Genomic DNA, 22,952 nt, shown 5'->3' on the forward strand with positions numbered 1-22,952 from the left:
TGTAATAGTGCTGTCTGAATTTCTGGTGATTTTCCTCATGTATTCCTGTGATTACGTGCAAACAAACAAGATGTATAAAGTATTGCCCTTCTCCTGAAGGGGTAAAGCAAGATAGTCAGATAAAGACTTGAAAGCTTTTGTTCTTTAGCTGTTCTTTCTAATAGGAGCTGGTTCTGTCTTGTTTTTTCTTGGCTGGGAATGGGTTGCAAAACAAAGCATGGATAATGAAGCGACCCGTGGAGTTCAGAATACGATCAAAAGCACCTTCCACGTTGAGGCAATTAGTTACGCAGAAGTTAATTATCAGAACTAACTTTAATCCTCAGAATAACACATGGAAATATTCGTGCTAAACAAACCAGTTTGATTTGTGTTCTGACTGAAGCAAAAGAATTTACTTTTGGGAGTGGTCACAAAAGCAACAAATTAGTAGTGAAACTGTATGTACTGCAGATTGTGAACTTAGAAACAATGCTATATTTGCACCTGGAAGCTTTATTAAAGAATTATGTTCTTAGCTGATGTCCTCTCTAGAGTTAAACAGCACAGAGCAGGTCATTTAGTGGAAGCAGTTAAATATGCACAAAGAATTCACAGAGCAAGCATTATTTATTGACATACCTAGCAAACAATTCAGCTGACTCCTATTTCCAAGGAAAAAGGGAGGAAAACTTAATTTTAGTTGTTTAAAAAAAATGTTAGTCATTTTAGAATATTTATTTCGGGGGTTTTTTTGAGCTTGCTTTTGTGATGCACCACCTGTAAATGTTTGTCTAACGGAAGAGTAATTTTCTGGGTTTAAGTTTGTTCCTAAAGACTCTAAAAATCCCTTTACATTTACAGCCCAGTAGGCCTGGTTACCCCAGTCCAAGATCCAGTGAAGGATTTTATCCGAGTCCACAGCATATGGTACAGCCAAATCATTACCAGGTATTACATTTAACACTTTGCATTCATTTTTTCAAATGTGAGGTTTATAACTCAGTTGCAGCTGCTGGGATTGAGTCACTTCTTACGCGGTTTAGTTTCATTGACTTCTGATAAATGGTTTTTGTTTTACATCAGAACAAACCCCAAACTGAGGTTGGTAGGTTTACTCCAGATGGCAAATATTTTCCTATCTGATACGGTGCTCAAATTCCTAAAACTACAATGAAACACACCAGACATTTTTGTATTTATTGAAGGAATGTGGTGTTCATGTTAACGTTTGTGCTAAGCTATGAAATTTCTTGCCATATAAAATGATTAACTGGTGGACTTTCCTTGGGCTTATTGATACTCTGCTCCCTGATGCTTCTCTGAAAGATTTTTATTTTACTGTTGGCTGATAGCTGCCTTTAGATCTACCACTTTGTATGCTTGCAGGTTTTGCTTTTTTTCCTAATGCTGCTGAAGATATTTAAAACAAAAGTTTGTCGTGAAAGTACTTTAAGCATTCTGGGTTTGTTCAAAGCTACAGCCATATACAGCACTCTCGGTCGAGATTATTTTTTTTTTCCGTGGAGAGGAGGAGGTTTTCTTTGTTTTAATGAGTACTTCAGATTCGATAAAAGTACTTTGATTTTCCTGTGGAGACATTCTCGGGCTGCACAGCTAAGCACACTAATTACACGCTGTCACTCAAGACTTAAGCTTGTAACGTACACTAGGGGGTACATTTTTATATGGCTCTGTAGGGTGGTGTGTGCAGGCTCCTATTAATGTGAGTATGAGCTCTGCATGTGTAGCTTTTGCAAATGAATCAATAGATTTATTTTTGTTCATCAGAGGACTTTGATCTTCTTCAGTGCAAAAATTAAAACATACTTTCTTAATATAACTCTTTTTTTTTTTTCTTTTTTTTTTTTCTTTAAACCCTAAAGGTGTCTGGCTACCCTGGTTCTCATGGGATACCAGCCATGGCAGGCAGCATTTATCCTGGGCAGGCTTCTCTCTTGGATCAAGCAGATTCCTGGAACCATCGGCCTCAGGAAATATCAGTGTGGCAACCAAACATGGAGGTATCATGAACTGACACATCTGTTGTTGCGCTCTGTACAGTAAATACACTTTTTTATTATGTAGGTACCTCTGGAGATTATTGTAGGAAAACATAAAGTGTTTCTCTGGTATTTTTTAAATTGCCTTACTGCAGTGGGACGGGAGTCATCGTTGAATTCTGTTCTTTCTGAAACAAATCCTCCTATGTGGGGTTGGGCATAAAGTATACTCTTTATACAAATTCTTGATGAAGCTATTACTACTTATTATCTTAAGTGAGTGACAGCAAATATTTTGCATTGTTAAAAGAAGCCTTTACTGAAACTTATTGCTGTTAATAGACATGGGAACAGTCATGTAAAAATATGTAATGTCATTACTGTTTAAAAATACCTCTCGTGGGAGATATCCAGCATAGCTGAAGTATCTGGGGCTTCTCCATAACCTATCCAGAACAGAAAATAAAGTGGGCTGCAGATCTGTTCTTGAGTTGTATTCCTGTTAGGTGCTTTTCAGCCTGTCATGATTGCCCAGAGCTGCTGCAAGGAGCATCAAATTAATTCCTCCTTTAACCTTCCATCTTCTTTTTTCTGTTCACCTCCAGTATTTTATACTTTTTTCATTTCATTTTATCCTCCCACAAAGATTCACTTTGTGCAGCTTCTGTCTTAAATCCGTTTCCTCTCTAACCAATGCTCCATTCCCTGTACCTCTAATAAACATTTAGGTGAGAACTGAGGCTTACCCGTTAAATACAGGCGAGCAGATAGGTGTCCAAGTCTTCAACTTGCCTCTGCTTTCTCTTGGTTGATCTGGCCGTATATTGCTGCCATGCTGTTGTTGATCACACTGTATATAGTTGAGGGTTGTAGTTCCAAGTAGTTCAGCCATCCCTGTAGGTTACTGACTCTACAAACAACTTAGTCTAACTACGTTGTGCTTGAATGAAGTGTTGGTGGAAGCATATGAATGCTTCGCACGTGTTTGTAATAATAAGTTACAGCCAAAGTTTTCACAAAAGCTTGGGAAGTTCGTTGCCTGAAAACAATCTCAGTGGAGTTTGTTACCAAACTCCCCTTGGCTTTTTTAAAAATACTAATTTATACACTACTTGCTAATGATTTCCAGACAGCGTTGGGATATGGTATATGGAGTATTGTAAGCTTAAGATATGCATAAAAACTTGTTCAAAAATCCATTTAAAATGCTTTTGTGACATGCTTTGCAAGTGTTGGCTAAAACTGAAAACATATTTGTTCGGAGTAAAAAAATGTATCTTGCAGCTTTTAACAACTCTGGATAGTTACATTATTGCTCAAGACCAAGAAAACAAAATTGACAGATCTGGTTTCGTTGTCCGACTTTAATGAAGTGTGATATATGAAGTGACAGCATTACTGAAAAACAGAAAAGAATTTTTCAAATCTTTTTAGTTCCAGTGATGAAGAGCAAGGCAGATAAAATATTTGTAGTCGGAATGAGTTTCTTCTGATGGTCTGCTTCAGTTTATAAGGAGTTGAAGGAACTCAGTCAGTGCGACTGAATAAACCTACCTCTGGTTTGTAGGATTCAGGCACTTTGGACATACGAGGAATGGGCCAGGTTCTACCTACACATCTTATGGAGGAGAGATTGATACGACAACAACAAGAGATGGAAGAAGATCAGCGCTGGCTTGAAAAAGAGGAACGATTCCTGGTACTAGTTTGTTTCATAGTGCTTCTTAATTCATTCTGATTTTTCTTTTTTATTGCAGCTTGCTAACACTGATCACTTCTGTGAAACGAGAACATTTACTGAACCTAGGAGTCACTACCAAAATGTAGGTTTGGAAACAGTTTTTAAATTAAGTGTTCAGCTAGTAAGTGAGTCCTGTATTATAAATACCTCGAACAGCTGGATTTTTTTAGTCAGTCTCACTTTATGCAGTTGAGTATTTATGTGTGGTTAATTGTGGGTACAGTTCCGTGCCAATCTGGAGATTGCCTGTTTGTTCTTAAGAAGATAGATTTGCGTATACTTTGTGTGTACCCCTAAAAAAGCCATCTAAGAATTACCCATCAGCCATCTAAGAACCCTGACCGTAGTAAAGAGTTGTAAGCAGTCTTGCATTGGAGGAATAATAAGACACATTAGTGGGAAGAAATAATTAAGAGAGCGCTCTGTGAGGTGGGAAAAAAGCTCTGAACATCACCAGGAGGAGAAAGAAGAGATGCATTGGTAATGCATCTTCTGGTGATGGATCTTCTGTTGCTGCTCTGCAGTTCTATGTTTTCTTGTTGTCAGTGCCGTGTATGTTGTTTAGTTCAACTCTGGCTTCTCGGTTGTCAAAATTCAAGTTCTATGTTACAATTCTACTCGAGACTGATGGCAGAAGGTGGTAGTAGCATATTACTCTGTATAGGCTCGTGCTGGAGGGTGTATGAGTGCACGAACCTCACTTGACAGGTGGATAATTTACAGTGGTGTGGTATAGGTTGTGACAAACATCAGTCGCATGTTTGGTCTTAAGCGTATTTCACAGCATGTTTTCGTTTGGAAGCCTTTTATGTTGTACATGTATAAAACATGCCTGTATAAATGCAGATGCCGTAGGTTTGTTACAGGAGGTAAGTGTGAATAAATACGCTCTCTATTTAAAGCAGATGATGATAATGATCTGTGGTTTCCGTAAGAGTTCTCTGCACTGTCTAGAGCTGGTCTCCAGGAAAATCTTAGTTGTACAGATGAATTACTTTTATTTTAGACACCAAAACTGCTGGTTGTGATTGTCTCACAGAACTCGAAACAGTCTTTTTGGGGATCTTGAAGCCAAGATACTGAGTCCTTGAAAATAAGAATTTATGCTTTATTCTACAGGAAGCCAGTGGGCGGGAATGGAGAGCAGATCTTGTATGTAGACAATGTTACAAGACCTTCTCCCTTGCCAACTGAATTATCTCAGTCCTTCAGGAGTTTAGTTATGTATGGTATTCAGAACACCTGATAGCTGCAAAGACAACCAAGGTAGAATAAATCTCTACTGGCTCTTGAGAGCTACTGATGGGTGCCCCCATGTCCAGTACGCCCCTATGTCCAGTACATGTTTTAGCCAAAATCCAGCTTGTCCCAGAGTTAAGATGTTACTTTTGATTAGAGGATGTTGAAGCTTGCTTTTGGCTGGTTTCCTTGTAAGCGCACTTGGGAATTTGCAGTTTGCCATTGGATGACCGTGAAGAAACCACTGCACCCAGATTGCTTTGTCCAATTTATTACAAGCTGAAGAGAGGGAGGGGAAAGGCAAATTTCTTCCCTAATTTAGGCATTAGCTTTTCCAGTCTTGAGTGGCACCAGTTGCTTCTGACTTTCACAAGCCCAGGAGGTCAAATTGATCCCATTGTGGGTTAAAATTTTCAAGATGGTCAAGAACTTTTTGAGGAATTAATATTTTTACTGAGAGTGAGGCATTGTGATTTTAGGTGGCGGTAGATTGTGTGGGAGCTTTCTGCAGAAAACTTTCTGAACTTTCTGGCTTTTACTGCGGAATAGATGATAATTATTTGTAGTGTTTGTTATTCTGTTTTGAGTCAGCCTCTGGACCATTAGGATGTTTACCGTTCCCCAAATTGTTGCTTGAGGAGGGACTTGCTAATTTTTCTTTTGATCTGTAATACAGTCTTAGCATATGTTTGGAAAAGAATTACTGTGTTTTCATTATGCATTACTTTTTATTGCAAGGAGACACCATCTCTACTGCCACCCCCTACTCAAAGGAGAAAGTAGCACTGATGAACTTGTGAGCAGCTATGCAGCTCTGCAGCTTTGCCAGAGCTGGATTTGGTTGATGTAAACCCTTAGAGGGTTAAAAAGGCAAAACACAGAGTTCAAGTGGAAGTAAGCATGAACTTAAATGGCCAAAATGAGAGATTGGAATCCATAAGCGACCTCAGTTCTTTTTCTTTCCACACTGACATTTTGACTATACAGACTTTGGGGTTTCTGCTTGAATGCCTGTTACAGATTTATACACTGTCTCAGAAGCTAAACAAGCTAACGATAGCCACAGGCTATATTTGAACCCATCGCAGGATGTGTGGCAGAGGAATCTTCAGTTTATAGATGGGTGTCTCTTGGAAAAGGAATGTGGTTTTCTAGGTTTAGCCTTGAAGAAATCAAGATGGTAGAGAAGCCATTGTGGGCGGTCACTCTTGGTGGCCTTGCAGATCTCCTGAAGGATATCCACGGTTCATACATGAGAGTCCAAACACGGGTCCAGTGTAGAAATAATCCATAAATCACACGCACATGCTTCTTGGCCCATGTCCTCTAGTGAGTGACTAGTGACATTTCTTCTCTTGGGAGAAGGGATTTCCCTAATTTTACTCCAAGTGATTTAAGGAGGAGAAGCAACTTACTTTCTCAAAATTGATGTCATGTGTCTCACTAGCTTTGAGACACCTTTCTGCACTAACCTTTAGATTTTGATAAAATGGTTTTGCCGAAGTGTGGCACTCTCTTCCCTGCTATAGGCAGGTTTCAGAAAAAGGTTTTTCCTTTTGAGCCTGGAGAACAATAGAGTAGAGCTAGATTTTATTTTTTAACTTATGTAACCATACGGTGTAGTGCTCTCAGTTTAAACTGGCTGCTTTCAAAAGCTGCTCTATGTACACAGTCTTCGGACTCCTACAGTATACCTCACACTATTGAGAATTGGATTCACAGGGGAGCAACTGCAAATCATTTAATGTAAGACACTGCAACAAGGAGAAAAATCCTCAGTGGGGTGTCTGGTAGAACAAGTTTTGTTTCCCCAGAGTACTGCCAGCTTGCTCATGACTTGAAGTTTATTGCTGCTTCTACAGGGAAAAAATACAACTCAAAGCATGTTAGTACACATATAAACAGCACTGATGCTGTGTTAGCTAGAAGAGACACTCCGGATGAAGAATTAAATTGCAGTGACATTGAAATGGAAATTTGCCGGTCTTCGGAGAGGTTGTTATCTGTGTAAGCAGTTTGCCCGAAACTGGTCCTTTGAGAACATGTGACTAGTCAATACTTGAAAGGACATAGAAATTTTGTTTGCAAGCTGCAGCCTTGACAGAATCCAGAATTCTGAAATTCTGCTGTAAAAAGAGAAAACAAACAGATCTCTCTTCATGGGAAGCTCCTGAATGAAAGTAAATCTGCTGTGTAAAAACTGAAGAGTAAAGAAACGTTTGATTTTTAATTGTACTGAATATAACCATCGGGAGTTGAGAAGAGAATTGGGGAGAGGGGTTGATTTTGGGGGACTTTTTTTCCAGGACTGACACTCCCTCCACTGACACTCCCCTCTCACTGATAGAGAGGGGGAGAGGGGATGGTGCACACTAGTCTGGTAGCTTTAATGGCCACTGATGAAATTTGCGGGCTTTCACGCTCTCTCGATAAAAGTGCTTTGGACATCAGCATCTCCAGAAAGGAGGAGAGAAATACCTGAATTATTTTTGAGGAAGCTGAAGTGAAGCATTACTGCCCTTAAAGCTTGATACAGGTACCTACAGAAGACAGTCTCTGTCCAGGATATATGCAGGTGGGGGGGTGGGATGGCTGCAGTACAAACACGTTACATCAACCGCGAATGGCCTGTCTACTGCTGCCACTTGCAGCAATCCGTAAGGAAAAGATTTGACCCGTTACCCTGCAGCCTGGCACGCGCGCCGCAATGCTTGCACTTACATCCAGCGTGCTGGCTTTCCTTTACAGTATTTGTGCACACAGAAAATCAGCCCGTAAAGGATCAAATTAGGGCCACAGGGTGTGTATGTTAATCTTCAAGCCCCGACTCCTTGTGTGAAGAATTAATTTAAAAGCAAATCAATTAATTCATTGAGTTAAACACATCTGTAAAGGCCCCCTGAAGATGCTTTTATTTGTGGGTTTTGACAGAAGGTTGGAACTGCCAAAAACTATCCTGATGTTTAATTTTTTTTAATTGGTTCTAGGAGAGATTATACCTTCTGTATTTTAATACCAAGTTTGACCCAAAAGGAGAATCATCTGTAACCACAGATAGGAAACCAGTGATGGTGGTGATGCCGTGAGAGAGCCCGCTGAGCTGGTAGCTAGTTGATTTGCTTCGCAGAAGTTGTGGGGAGAAAAACCTGTGTGTCATTCTGTGTCTCTTCAAAGTGACCTTTTAAGTTCAGCATTATAGTGAAGTTAGTGATTTTGATGCTGTAACTTTTGGCACTGTCACTATCTCTGAATGTTTTTTATTCTTTCAGGTGTCTTTACCTGCTTCCTCATTTATATTTAGTTTCCAGTTCAAACCTTTCTTTGTGGCTGTATTGATGTTACGTGGCATTGTTTTTAATCCTATAAAACAAATATATGTATGTGCGTGCCTTTTAGTAACTCCTCAGCAGACAGAGCTATGTTGTGCTAAGAAAGTATAGTCCTTTCCTGTGATAGGTTAAGAAGAAATAACTTGCATAGTTTCCTTATCGTGTTTGGGTTTGTTTTTTTTCTGAAATTCCCACATAGTTGTGGTTTTGTCCTATTTTGACACTGAGAACTGCAATTCAAATATAATTGATGTGAACTGTTGCTAAAATAAGATGTTAATTTTTAGCCTGAGAAAATCCCACCAAGACATTACAATTTGGCATGTCCTGAGAATTCCAAGACTTACATGTTCTTTTATTAGGAGTAACCAGAAATACTGGAAATAAAGTAGATTATGTTCCAGTTTGTCAACATATGCATCCTGTCTGAAAAGTCCTCTTGACGTTTCTAAAGATTTCAGATAATAGACTACTTAATTAGGAAAAAAATCCATTTACTTTTGAAGGATTTTGATTTTCTGCAAGACTTTAATACCATGTAGTTCCTCCCTTAAATATGTATCTGGAATGAATATAATAGTAACCAGAAAAGGCTTTGCTTAAACTTCCAGTTTAGTTTAGTACAGTTGGCACTTTCACAAACAAAAAAATAATTGGAACACTGGGGTTTGTACACTTGAGAAATCCCACCATAGTATGAGTATGAAACACATTTAAAGATGATTTGTCGTCATAGTCGGTCACTGTTTAGCTTCAAGGCTTGAAAAATACACACACAAGTGACAACTTTTTCAGGTAAAGCTGAAATCCTAAATCTCCAGTTTCCCAAAGGCTTCATTTTCTGAAACAGTCTTAAACTGCACAAGAGTGTTAAGCAGGGCCTTTGTAGATACACACTCTTTACTAGGTACATTCAGCTTGGGGGCTTCACAACCAAGTGGATGGCTTGAGGCTTTGTCGCCTTCCAACTCATCTCCCTGTTGTATATACACCCTCGGCACGGGTCTAGTGGAGGGTGTCCCTGCCCGTAGCAGGGGGGTTGAAACCAGATGATCTTTGCGGTCCCTTCCAACCCAAACCATTCTCTGATTCGATACAGTTGTGCTCCAACAAGTGCCGGAAATGTTCTCCAGAAACACACGCACACTGAGCACCTCAGCACCTACCACCCAGTTTCCAGCCCCTTTGGCTCCCCCTCAGAACGGATTGTTTCCTGTCCCACCAAGAAGCTCCATATATCTAATGGTACGCCCGGTACCGGGGTGGCAGAATCATTTGGAGGAGTCTGTGGTTTTTGGGAGGGCTGCCGGGGAGGTATAGGGCCATAGCAGGGGCTGGAAAGATAGAAGGCTGTGCTTCGGGGCTGTAAGATGGTGTATGAAGTACAGACCAGGTTGATTTTGGTGTGAGGCTCATTTTTGACATAGAATGTTGCGTTAAACACATCTGAAGGATCTCAGTATTAAAAATTCAGCAATGCATCCCTATGTAATGCCAGCGTGAGGGACTAAAATTAAAGCTCTTGCCACTGTGGAACCATAAGAATTGCTGCTAAATAATATTTAAAAATATGATGGGAGTTTGGTCTTAGATAGCACCTGAACTGTAAAATCGTTTGTCTTTTGAAATTTCCACAGCTACACAAATGAATAAATCAGAATATCATTAGATATCCGTTAGAATTCATTAGAAAACAGTCAAGTCACGAGAATTGCGCCTCTTAGTCACTGGGCACAAAACTGTGTTGAGTATTTCTCTTGTTCCTGGTGTTCCTAACCATCCATGTTTTGATGAGGCAGAAGGAGGAAACTGGAGAAGTTGAAAGGGCTTGCGTTTATGTACCACCGAAGATTTTCAGTCCTTATTTCTAAGATGGAAATAAGCAGATCACCGAGGTGCAGGTGGGTTGTGTAGCTGTACAGACCGCTTGTGGACCCTCGGGTTTGCCATTCCCCGTTGGCACTTGGTATCTTCGCTTTCAGATCAGGCTCTTGGAGATGCCTGGCCAACACCACTGCCTTACGGCTTCACTTGCACGGGGGTAGTCAACAGAACTCAGTATTTTTGTTGGCAGTGGGTGAAACAAGTATTTGTCGAGTTAATAATGCTTGTTTTAGTAATATTTTGTGTGTATTTACAACCTTTCTGTGGAACGATTCTTAGACTGTAGCTTGGTGGTTCTATACTGTTTACATACGTGGTCTCCTGAAGTCCACTCCTCTGCTGCACATTTGCTGCTAGTGGTGACTTAAGTAATTGAGTTGTTGCTGTGATGTGAGGTTGTGGAATTGGGCATTTAGAGAGTTCAGGTGCTGAAAGGGGAGGACCTTGTTAGTAAGACAAAGAGGGGAGGAGATGGATATTATATCTGTTACTTTAACTTTTTTCTTAGAATACTAGAAAAAGTCTGTTGTTTGGACTAGTGCTTATTTTTTTACTTCTCAATCTTTTAAAAAATGCTCAATATTTCATTATCTTTGGAGTCTGGTTTAGGGTGCATTTCTAGAGTAATAAATTGTTAAAAGTGCAAAGAGCATTAAAGACCTCTGTGATAAAATAGTCTTTGACTGTTTCCAAAGACGTTGGGCCCTTCCCTGGCTGTAGACTAACATGAAACGAAGGCAAGTTGTGAGCGTCAGCGTAATAGAGATGTAGTTAGTCCTACGCTTACATAAACAAGGATAGCTGTTTGCTTGAGCTTACAAATAAAATGAGAATCATGACTTGCTTTAGATATCTAATGAAGTATCTAACATACCCATATCAAATGAGATTTTAATCAGAAAAAAAATCCTTCATCATAATGAAGGAAATAAACTGGAGATTCATCAGTGGTAGGTTTCATCCTAAAATTTGTCACAAATTCCCGGAGAAACATTAGGAAATGGCTTGCTTGTGTCTGCTTCAGTTCTTCACTTTTAAGATGGGGTTAAATATTTCCCTGTCTAATATGATTTGTCTATTTTTAATCTGCAAGTTCTTTCAGGCAGCGACTGTCTCTGGCTGGCTGTGCCTCTGGCTGTGCCTCAAGTCTGCAAAGACTGAATGAAAATCCCAAGTATAAGCCCTTCTGACAGACTACCAGCACAATTGGCGTATTTTTCCTGATAAAAGATCAATATTAGTGTATCTTTGCAAGTTCCATCTGCCCTGCTGGCTTTTTAGGGTCACTTAGCAGGATATGCGAGTTGGAATTATTCTTCAGTGCTTTTAGAAAGAAGGAATGGGATCTGGAGTAGTTTTAAACAAGAAATGAATATATTTGTCCCCCAAAACTGACCCTGAAAGAACATGGGGTCAGTTTAGTTACAGTCACTATTCACACGCCTACATTTCGCTGAATAAAAAATTTTCACTCTCCTGCTCTGTGTGTCCCCATTTGGTGTATATATGCGTACAGACGTGTGATGGAAGCCGTATTTACACTGATGTAGATATGCCTTTTAGCCATTTTCATTACCTCCTCATCCAGTCTCGTAGGAGACTGAAGAGTCAGATAAATCCTCTTTGGTTTTACGTGCCAGAATTAGCGCGCTAGAAAAGCACTCTCATTTTGCTGAACTTGTATCTTCAGATCAGCATTAACCTTTGTTTCACATCCACTCTTCCTTTGTCTTTCCGTGTAATGAATGTTGTCCTCGAAAAATAAATATACCTGGATTTTCTGGGGAGATGAGAAAAAATGAGCGGTTTCTGCGTGAAAAAAAATGGTGTGGTCTTATTTTTACTTTTTAAAGCAATCGAGTCCCAGGTTCCTCTGTCTCGCTTAAAATACAGAAAATGGAAATTCGTTTGTTGCTTGTGTCAGGAGAATAGTGTATCTGGATGTCTTTATTAGCTTTCTGTATCCAAATGCAGCGTTTAAAAAGCTCCAATAATTGGCCCCATTTGCAGGCTTGGAGAGGGAGCCAAGTACATATAAGCCGTCCTCAGGCAGGAAGCGGGAATTAATGCGCAGCGTTTCTCATCCCGTGGTCAAAATTTTGCTGCTGGGAAGCAAGCGACTTTTTTTAAAAAAAAAAAAAAATCCCCAACTTTTGCCGTCTTTGAGAAAATTAAAATGCAGGTTTTTCAGTGTTGTGTTAGGGAAATGGTACTATCAATATTTCTAACAAGCATTTTTACTCATGCGCTGAGAACGGGTGGTTAAGAAGCAGTCGAGAAGGCTGCCAGGAGTTTCAGTAGCTGCAGTTGCAGAAGCGCGTAGTCGCGGCGGGGGCGTGTAGACTGGAATGAAATGACATCTGTATTTGTCAGTGTAAATTTTCAACAGTATTTTTCTGTCTGGATAATGATTTTAAGCCTAGGTCGCGCGAATCGGTAAGCAGAGTACAGAATGAAAATTTTCATTTTTGTTTGCAGAAACCCGATGTGCGGCTCTCCAGAAGCAGCATCGACCGAGAGGATGGAAGTCTCCAGGGCCCAGTAAGTATGTGTGGGATCTTTTCATCTCCCAACTCTTTCTCCGGTTTCCTGGTAGAACATGTTGTACGCTGTCTTGATTATGGGAGATGATTTAGTTTTTGCTAAATGTTTCCACTATTATTACACGGTTCTACAACTTTCCAAGAGGCTCAGCTTCTGTGGGAACAGCGGCCGTGGCAAACTTGTTCATGCAGCAGTTTGGGGGATTTGGGGTTTGGTTTTGTTGGGGTTTTTTTTTTCCTTCTTGAAGCTGCTCTTGTAACAAATACTAAAATGTTTCCACAGATATTTTGCAATAATTTTTTAATGTTTGCGTGCTGTATAATTGGACCTTTCATTTAAAAATGCGGATAGTTTTCTGAAAGTTCTTTCAACAGGAAGCAGGATTAAAATAACTTCTGCAGTTGTTTAAATATCTGAAGGGTTTTCTCACAAGGAATGTAAATGTTACTATTGTATTACCCAGAAATCTGTTTGGGGAAAATGATCCGCTATGAAACAAATGGAATAAACCCCATAGCCATTCATTTATTGCCAGACAACAGCTGCAGCTGTGGTATTCTTTCTTAACTGGCTTAACTCCTGTCTGTTTAACCAAAACCATCTCTCCCAATTGTTTAATTGCCATTGGAATCTGTGAATCACACTGACCGAAACGGTGGATTAGGGTAGGGACTGTTAATGATAGAAACCTGATGCTTCATCTACTGTTTGTCCCCAGGCAGCACCTTTAAAATAGTTGATATTTTAAATTCACTTCCCTATTTCACTTGGGATGCGATTGTAAACTCCTAGTTTGGCTTCAGTATTTCTTCACTGCCTAAGAATTTAGGGACTTTTCCTGCATTTGCAGCCAAAGTACAATCATGAATGAGTATATTAATGACACACTGCAGCACGGTCTCTAGAGACATGCCTGGAAGCTGCTAAGATTTTTTCCACAAAATTGGAGAAGGCTTTTAGTTATTGTTATGTCTTTGCCATTGTTACATCTTTATATAAGAGCAAGTAAAGTATCGCTGCATTTTGCGCTGCTCATGACGATGCTTTGAGATAACCTGGAGATTTTGAAGTCATGTCAGAGGTTCGATTCAGGTGGCTGTCAGTGGCGGTGGGTTTCAAGTTTAGCTTCTTGCAGCCAGCTGGTTTCTGCTTGATTTCAGCATGACTGCTTGGGGTTAGAATAAAAAATACAACACCCAGATCCCAAACTGCTTGTAGGGGAAGTCCTGGCTTCCCAGACGAGGTAGTACAATTTCACACCCCATTTAAAAGAGCGTGAAGAAAACATTTAGTGATCATTGACAAAGTGAGTTTTGAAAGAGACTCTAATTTGTGGTAACTACGTTTCCAGTTCCAGAATTTGATTTTGGATTTTTATAGTTCTTAATACATTCAGAACATAAGTCTGACTGACTTCATTTGCAGTGGGAAATGTCTAATGTCTGTGAGTCAATCTCAATTTCTCATCGAGAGGATGAGAAATAGGCAGTAGTCATTTCTAGGAGAACTACGATTAAATAATTGTCCAGCGTAACACAGAGATTTCTGTGACAGTGGTGAGGACAGAATCCAGTTCACTGAGGTGTCATTTACCTCTTCCCCACAAAGTGACATTTTATTTGAGTAGTTGTTGTTGTGGTAGTTGGAACGGGAGCAGAAAGCACAGCAGCTCTGATTCCTGCTCGGAACAGCAGCATCTGCCCAGGGATGCTGGAAGGGAGAAGGAGCAATACACAGTCCCGTTCAAGGTGCAAATGAAAAGTTATCACAAACATTTTAGTAGTTCCTCACTGATGAACACGCGGCTGTATAACTTTGTGCACGTTCTTTGGACGGATACTTTTAATACACCATTTTCTGGCAGTAAAAATGCAAGAATTGTTTTAGTGGAATTTTATTCTCCTTCCTCCCCTTTTTTTCTTTTCCCCCAGGGTTACCAGATTTGAAATATTTAGGTTAACACAAATCAAAGTTAATGACTTGACTGATGATGCTGGCAGAAGGCAGATGTTTTTTCTAACTATAGAGGGCAGCTGTTTGACAGTGTGTGAAATGATCGGCCAGTGGGTTTGAGAGGTTCATGGTGACAGCACAAGAGTTTCAGGACTTTGGATCTTTATTTCTACTCCTGGTTCCTGAAAGAGAAATTTGATTTTTTCAAGTCTGTAGTTACAGACTCGGAGTAGGCAGGGTGAATATGCTCCTTTATTTCTAGCCATCATGTTTCTGCTTTAAAGCATTCACTTGATTGAAGTTCTTAGAAGTTTCGTAGATGATGTTCTGATTTCTCCCTATGCGATACACATTTATGCAACCTTACTTTCTGAAAGTTGTGCTTCTTGCCACAGTTTTCCATAGTACACTGATAGAAGTTCGCTTGAAGTCCAACGTTAGTGTGGGAATTTTCAGTTCATGCAGTTAGAATTTGGCAAAGTTTTGAGCAGCTGAAAGCAGGCTTCATGAAGCACCAGGCAACCTTAACCACAGGAGCCATTGTCGGCTCTGCCTGTAATTTTAAAACCGTAACATGAATTGCTAAAAATGCCAGGCTGAAGCTTTGAATAAATGTTGAACTACAATCATGAGCATCCCTCCAGTTTGTTAATGGAAAGATGAGTTGACAAGGCATGAGCTTCTTGGTTCAGTTCGGAGGATGTCCTGCAGACTTTCTGCGTGCTGTTGGGCAGGTTGCTTGGTGTCCTCACTGAAATGAGGTGGCAGTGGAGTTAGAAGCTAAGGAATAGTAAGTATACTGCTATTGTCTCTGTTACCTGGGTGTGATTCTGAAAATAGAGAATGTGAGATGTTCAAAAACAGTTGTTTAAAAGGTCAGAGAAGAAAGTTAATGAATTAACATTTTAGGTGGTGATTTATGATAGCGTTATCCAGAGCTGACGGTGAATTGAAGCAAATACTGTGTTTTCGTACCATTAAAAGTGAATTCTAAGCAGTCTGAATGTCATCTTCAAAGTGTTGAAAAAACAGCTTCCTTAGGTCTGATGCAAAGAAGTATTCTGACTTTGCAGAAAGTGGTCTTTATTTTATAAATTAATGCCTTGTTGAGAAGTTTCAGTACTAGACCTATTAAATTCTGCCTGCCTTCAGTGTTTTACTTTGCAATGAAAGCTCCTTTAAACAGATACGCTTGCATAAAATGTGACGGTTGGGATTGTAATGCTTTTTATGACACAACAACTGCAAGTTTTGTGCAAAGTATTAATTTGGTTGAGACCAAACAGATTTTCATCGTTCATAGAACCACACAATATCTCAAGTTGGAAAGGACCCATAAGGATCGTTGAGTCTAACCGCTCCTTGCAGGACCGCCTAAAACTAACACATATGCCTAAGAGCATCATCCAGATGTTCCTTGAACTCTGACAGGCTTGGTGCCGTAACCACTGCCCTGGGGAACCTGTTCCAGTGACTCATATTCAACTTGCCATCGACCCACACCCCCAGATCTCTTTCCATGGGGCTGCTTTCCAGTCTCTTGTCCCCCAATTTGTACGCATAACCAGGATTACCCCATCCCACATGGAGAATCTGGCACTTGCTCTTGTTAAATTTCATACGGTTGGTGATTGCCCAGGTCACTAGGCTATCCAGATCTGTCTATAAGGCCTCTCTGCCCTCGATGGAGTCCACGGCTCCTCCTAGGTTAGTATCAGCAGCTAACTTAACGTACATTTGATTCCTGTGTCCAGATCATTTATATTATCATTAAAGAGCACTGGCCCTAAAATTGAGCCCTGAGGAACCCCACTGGTGACTGGCCACCAACCTGATGTAACCCCATTTACCAAAACTCTTTGAGCCTGACCTGTCAGCCGATTGCTCACCCATCGTTTCATGGACTAGTCTAGCTGCGTGCTGGACATTTTGTCCAGGAGCATACTGTGAGCGACAAGATCAAAAACTTTGCTAAAATGCAAACCCACCACATCTCCTGGCTTCCTTTGGTCAACTAGATGGGTGACCTTGTCCTAAAAGGAAATTAAGTTAGTTAAGCAGAACTTTCCCCTCATAAACCCGTGCTGGCTATGACCAATGACTGCGTTGCCTCTCAAGTGTTTTTCAGTAACTCCCAGAATAACCTTCCCGTAATTTTACCAGGCACTGCAGTGACACTGACAGGCCTGTAATTACCAGGGTCTTCCTTCTTACTCTTCCTGAAAATAGGGACAATATTTGCCAACTTCAAATCGACTGGGAACTCTCCAGACTCCCAAGTCCCTTGAAAAATCATGGAGAGAGGTCCTGCAGTACCATCAGCCACCTCTTTCAGTGCCCTGGGATGAGTCTTATTGGGCCCCATAGACTTATGTGCATCCAACTGGAGCAGCAAGTCTCAAACAAGTTCAGAGCTGGCCAGGAGTTTGTCATTCCAGCACAGGGCTCCGGGGGTCCCAGGGCCCATCATCAGTGTTGGAGACAGAGGCAAAGGCGGCATTAAAAGTCTCTACTTTGTCTACGTCCCTATTTGTGAGGTGACCAACCTTATTAAGCAACAGGTGTTGCTCCAGTTCTCCTTTTGCTGTTAACATATTTTAAAAAGCCCTTTCTGTTTTCCTTCAGAGTGTTGGCCAGTTTGAACTGTAATCGAGTTTTGGCCGCACTAATTTTCTCCCTACAGTGGCGAACAGCATCTCTGTAGTCCTCCCATGTCAGCTGTCCTTGCTTCCAGTGTCTGTACACTTTCCTTTTCCACCTAAGTTCTAGAAGAAGATCCCCGCTTAGTCAAGCCAGCCTTGTGCCCCGCTTGCTTGACTTCCAGCACTTTGGAATTGCTTGCTCCTGTGCTCTTGAGAAACGGCCCTTAAAAAGCCACCAGCATTCACGGACCCCAGTACCTTCAAAAGCAGATTCCCAGGAGACCTCACTAACTAGCTCCTTCAGCAGCCTGAAGTCTGCTCTCTCCATATCCAGGGTCAAAGTTTTGCTGGCAGTTTTGCTCCTATCTCCAACGATTTGAAACTCCACTACTTGGTGGTCATTGTGACTGAGACTTCACCCACGAGAGTCCCTCTCTGTTTACAAACAACAAATCTAGGAGGGCACTTTTCCTAGTCAGCTCCCTTAGTACCTGCACCAAGAAGTTATCATCTCCAGTGAGCTTCAGAAATTTCCTGGACCCATTCGTGCCCACTGTATGATATTCCCCGTTGATGTCTGGGAAGTTAAAATCACCCACAGGGCCAAGGGCAGTTGATCTAGAGATATCCCGTAATGCCTTGTGGAATCGTTCACTGGTGGTGGTGTCCTGGCTGGCTGGGAGGTCTCACACCTGGCTGAGGAGACTCCCGCAACACCATCTGCTTTATTTGCTTTTCCTTCATCCTTACCCAGAGGCTCTCAACCGTGTTGTCTCCAACTGCAAGCACCGTACAGTCCAACCCCTCCCTTACATACAGCACCACCCCCGGCCTCGCCTGCCCTGCCTGTCCCTGCTGAAGGGCCTGTCACCGTCCAGCACGGCACACCAGTCACAGGGCCCATCCCACCAGGTTTCACTAATGCCCATGATGTCACAGCTCTGGGACTGGGCCAAAGCTCCTGGCTCCTCTTGTTTATTCCTCATGCCATGCACATTAGTACCGGGACATTTCAGATGTGCTCCGGTGTACCCAACACATCATGGAGCTGACCAAAGGACCTCGCTAGTGCGCAGTCCCTCAAACATTAGTGGGCCACCCGCAGGCTTATCCCTAGCAAGCCAGGTTTTATCCCTCTCCCCTTCAAATCTAGTTTAAAGCTCTTTCAATGAGCCCTGCTAACTCCTGCACAAAGATCCTTCTCCCCCTTTGAGACAGGTGTACCCCATCAGCTGCCAGCAGCCCTGGTGTCTTATAGACCGACCCATGATCAAAAAACCCAACATTCTGTTGGTGACACCAGTTGTGGAGCCAGTTACTGATCTGCTGAGTCTTCCTGTTTCTTCCCTCATCATTCCCTGCAACTGGAGGGATACAGAAGAACACTACTTGTGCTCCTGCTCCCTTAACCAGCCATCCCAAGGCCCTGTAGTCTCTCTTGATCGCCCTTGGCCTTCTTATTAAAACTTCATCGCTGCCTACATGAAAAATCAATAATGGATAATAATCCGAGAACCCTACTAAGGTAGGAAGTTTTCTCATCACATCTTTAAGCCGAGCCCCAGGGAGGCAGCAGACTTCCCTAAGAATTGTGACTGGTCGGCATACTGGACTTTCTGTTCCCTAGAGAAGAAAGTCTCCTATGACAATGACCCATTTTTTTTGTTGTTATGGAAGCTGTTTTGATGGAGGGTGTAGGCCAGCTTAACCTTGGTGACACCTCCAACCTAGATAGACCATCGTCCTTGTCATTGTTCAGTTCCACTTGCAGAGCCTCGTACCTGTTATGCAAGGGCACCTGGGAAGGTGGGGGGGGAGTCAGAGATGTGCCTGCTGCGCCGGGCAGGAACTTGTCGCCATTGGCCCCTGTCCCTTAAGTCACAATGTTCTGCCAGGCAGAGAGAGGACAGGGAATCCTACGGTGTTTCCCCAAATCACGTGTCCTGCCTGCCTGCTGGGCCTGTCCCAGGGAAGGTAGGGTGCGGTTCCAGTAGTCTATCTCTCTCTCGCTCTCCCTGATACTCCTCAACCTGCTCACCTCCTCCCAGAGCTCTGTCACTGAGCAGAGGAGTTCCTCCACCTGGTTGCACCTCCCACAGGTGTGCTCACTGCTGCTGTCCTGTACTGGTGTAAGAGCAGGGCACAGCCTGCAGCCTGACACCTGGGTGGCAGCGTGTCCCCACCGCAGCTCTGTCAGTTGTGGTGGGTACAGAGCTCAGAGGCCATGGCCTTCTGCCGGGTGGATACCATTGCGCCCAGGTCGAGCTGGCAGAGTTACAGCACCCTTCCAGCTCAAACTGCCGCACAGCTGCCACACCGCGCCCTGTTTGAGGCGCTCCTGGTCACTAGCGCTCCCCAGGGGTTTCTGTGGTAGGTGTTGAGGCTTGGCCACCATTGCTCCTGGCCCTGCCCTTGTAAGCTGCTGTCGCGTGAGCTGCGGGCTCTTGGCGGGTCTCTCCGCTGCCCATCATGCCGGCACTAGAGCTGCTCCCCTCGGCGACTGAGGTTGGCATGAAGGTTGTATAAATATAATTACAAGGAAATTCACTTCAATCTATTATTAAATACTTCCAGATGAATAAGCAAATTGACCTCGATGAAGAGCTTTGCAACAAAACCAGCTTAGAAATCCGTTACCATTACGGAAACCATTCAGCAGCGCAGAACTACCTTAGTCTTCTAATTGTCGCACTGCCATTTCTTCTTCACCACCCTGACTTCTACAGTTTGATCTCTGAATACAGACTAAAAATGGTTGTGAATATACCACCACATTTGATTGATAATGAAGGAGAAATGGTAATGTAGATGCCAGGGCGTGAGTGATACAAAATAAATGAAAATTCTTTTCTTATTCTATAAGTAATACACCTGTAGTTAGGACCTTAGCTAATGATGGTGAACAGGGATGTGTTTTTAACTGTTGGGAAATGTGCTGAGAACTGGCTACTCTCAGTGTTTGAGATTGTGCTGATGAAAGTTGCGAGCACTGTAATAACTAGTCTGCGTATTTTATTTTCTAGGCTGGTAACCAGCACATATATCAGCCTGTGGGTAAACCAGGTAAGCAATGAATTCATATACCGTCATCTTGAATCCTTGATTCTTCTAGCAGCAGGAGTGAACAAAGATTTTTGCCGGTATTTTCATACAAGGGGTGGATTCGATTCCAGATAACTACACGTAGGTGTTTCGGTGCACTGTGTGTTTCAATTCCCTGTGCAGTCCCCAGAGCTGTAGTCAGCAAAGCCAAGAAAGTGTTTCATCGATAGGTGGGAAGTGTCTGCAGGAAGCTGAGTCACTGTGTAGGACTTCACTGTGTGTGGAGTTTGGACATGTAAAACAAAAGTAGACACCTAAATTTAGATTTCTCAATCTCAAAGGGAATCACACCCAGGATTTTTGCCATGGAGAAGTCTGATTTTCCCAGACATACACAGCATGTGTGGCACTCAGCTGAGGTACAAAGGGATGAGTACCTCTCAGGTTTGGGATAGGTATACTATGAGTAGCGGTTGCCCCATGAAGGAATTTTTGAAGTATCTTACTAAAACAGCCACGTTCTCATAGTCGCAGAAAAACTTGAATAATTCCACAACCTTTTCTATCTGCATTGCTTAAGTAGAAATACAGATTGAAGTGTAGCTCCTACAAATGATGGATTTACTGTAAGACACATAAAGATACACATCTCCTCTGCTAGTACAGTAAAGCAGGTGTAGCCTTTGTAGTGTTGACAGACCAAAATTACGCAGGGCACATCTGATACGTTAGTCCTCTAAAATGCACGTGGTTTTGTTAACCAGATCACGCAGCTCCACCAAAGAAACCTCCCCGCCCTGGAGCCCCCAGCCACTTGGGCAGCCTTGCAAGCCTGAACAGCCCTGTGGACAGCTACAACGAAGGCGTGAAGGTACGTTGCTCAGCATCACATGAAATGTGCTTCAGAAAATTAAACATGACCACTCTGAGATAGTTTGCTGTTCCTGGAGTAGGGACCACGGAAAGCAAAAGTGACTAAACTTCCCGAGTAAATGTTGTCATGGGGCAAACATGCGCTGGCAGCTCTCCAGGGAAGTGGGGAGTTAACTGGTAGGCTCATATCCTGCATTACTGTGATTCAGCATGTTCCTCACCTAGAACCTTTACCAGGCGAGTTTATTTCTAGTTTGAAGATCATATGAGGTCTTCTGTATGAACCCATCCTCCCTGTTCAGCACCTTTTTTAAGCAGAAAAGAGCACACTCAGGGTTCCCAGTTGCCAAAGTTTGCCGTCATCGGTCACAGAGTAGTGAGACATGTCTGAACTGTGATGCTCCAAAAAGCTCTTGCTGCAGCACCAAGGCTCCTCAAACCCTACTAGCTCTGGGGAAACAAGGGAAGAGGGGAAATGGGCTGTGTCTGACCTGTGATTGAGATACTTTCGAATGTGTTGTTACGTCTCCAGTAAATAGGTAATAAAACCAAAATGGAAACTTGACAGTTTTGTAGCAGAGCGATGCTGCAGGGTGCTGTGAAACGCAGCGTCCTGTCCCCTGTTGCAGTTGGTGTCAACGGAACTGCTCCTTAGTATGTCAGTCAGTTTTAAAATCGTGCCTCTAGGTGTGGTTCCCTGCCTTTGGGACGCTGTTACCTTTCTAATCTTCAGGAAACAGAAACCTAAGTGACCTCGGGGCCTCCTGAGGGGAACCAGTGGAGCTGTTTCTGATGCTAGCAATTTCCAGCAGCTACATATACTAGGGGTTGGGAATTCTCTGTCAGTAATACTCTCACAGAAACGCAGCTGATCTGTACACATCGCCGTTCTATTATTTCACAACCTTTGCAGCTGGACAAATACCCCTCCACAAAGACTGTTGTCTGTCTGACGACAGCATTAGGGACCAGAGCGTTAGAGCAGGATCGCTCCTCCTGCTGCTCCTGTTCTGTCAGTTGATGCCGTCAGTAGCGCCCAGGGAGGTGATGTGTTTCTGCTCCAGCTGTTCCCTGAGAGGAGAACAACGGGGTCGGCGTTAGAGCAGAGGCTTCTGCAAACACACCGGAGCAATCCCTACTGTAATACAGCACCTAGTGCTAATAGTACAGCTCCTCGCAGAAGGAGAACCTCCTGCTAATCTGAGCCCTGCCGAGCCTGTAGTAAAGAATGGGAATCCATGTCGTAGTGGACACAGCTATTGTGAGAAGCGACATTTATTTTAGGTTGTTGAAGAAAATACAGAAACAAATCCAGTTCATCTGACCGTGAAATTCAAAACTTGCCATCAAAGCAATATGTTTAGCACAAATCGATCTCAGCCCACTGCCTGCCTGTCTCACTCTTGCTCTCTTGTTTGGAGATTATTGGAATATTTAAGAAACAGCGTAAATAGACAGCAGCGGTGAATTTGAGCAGCATCGTTTATTATAAAGTGATGCCAGTGCTTTTGAAGCTGCCAGACCTCAGAAAATGTCAAAAAGAAGTAACAGATGTGTAAACTGGGCTTCTCTCAAATTTCCTTTCTAAATGCCGATACTGGAACATGAAAAGTGTTTTCTGAAATACATCCTTTTGACAACAAACCAACCTGAGCGGCCAAAGTCATCAGAAATAACAAGTGAACACGATTTGTGTACTAAGTGGCTTCTTCAGTAGAAAAGA

At 42.4% G+C, this 22,952-nt stretch overlaps 1 protein-coding gene across 25 annotated transcripts in view; it reads left to right on the forward strand.

Annotated features, from left to right (window-relative positions):
* The window catches only part of PTK2 (protein tyrosine kinase 2), a 224,129-nt gene that overhangs the window by 195,177 nt on the left and 6,000 nt on the right, over positions 1-22,952 (forward strand). For 20 of the 25 annotated variants that reach the window (XM_075743219.1, XM_075743225.1, XM_075743226.1 and 17 more), the window contains 6 exons: positions 844-930; positions 1,866-2,003; positions 3,550-3,681; positions 12,654-12,716; positions 20,338-20,377; positions 21,121-21,227. In XM_075743219.1, coding sequence (XP_075599334.1) covers positions 844-930; positions 1,866-2,003; positions 3,550-3,681; positions 12,654-12,716; positions 20,338-20,377; positions 21,121-21,227 — 567 coding nt within the window. Of the gene's footprint in view, positions 1-843; positions 931-1,865; positions 2,004-3,549; positions 3,806-12,653; positions 12,717-20,337; positions 20,378-21,120; positions 21,228-22,952 lie in introns of all 25 variants that reach the window. The other 5 variants (XM_075743228.1, XM_075743229.1, XM_075743216.1 and 2 more) reach the window with 2 other exon arrangements.

Source organism: Balearica regulorum, chromosome 2 (genome assembly GCF_011004875.1).
Source record: "Balearica regulorum gibbericeps isolate bBalReg1 chromosome 2, bBalReg1.pri, whole genome shotgun sequence".
In the NCBI taxonomy this organism is placed as follows: Eukaryota; Metazoa; Chordata; class Aves; order Gruiformes; family Gruidae; genus Balearica; species Balearica regulorum.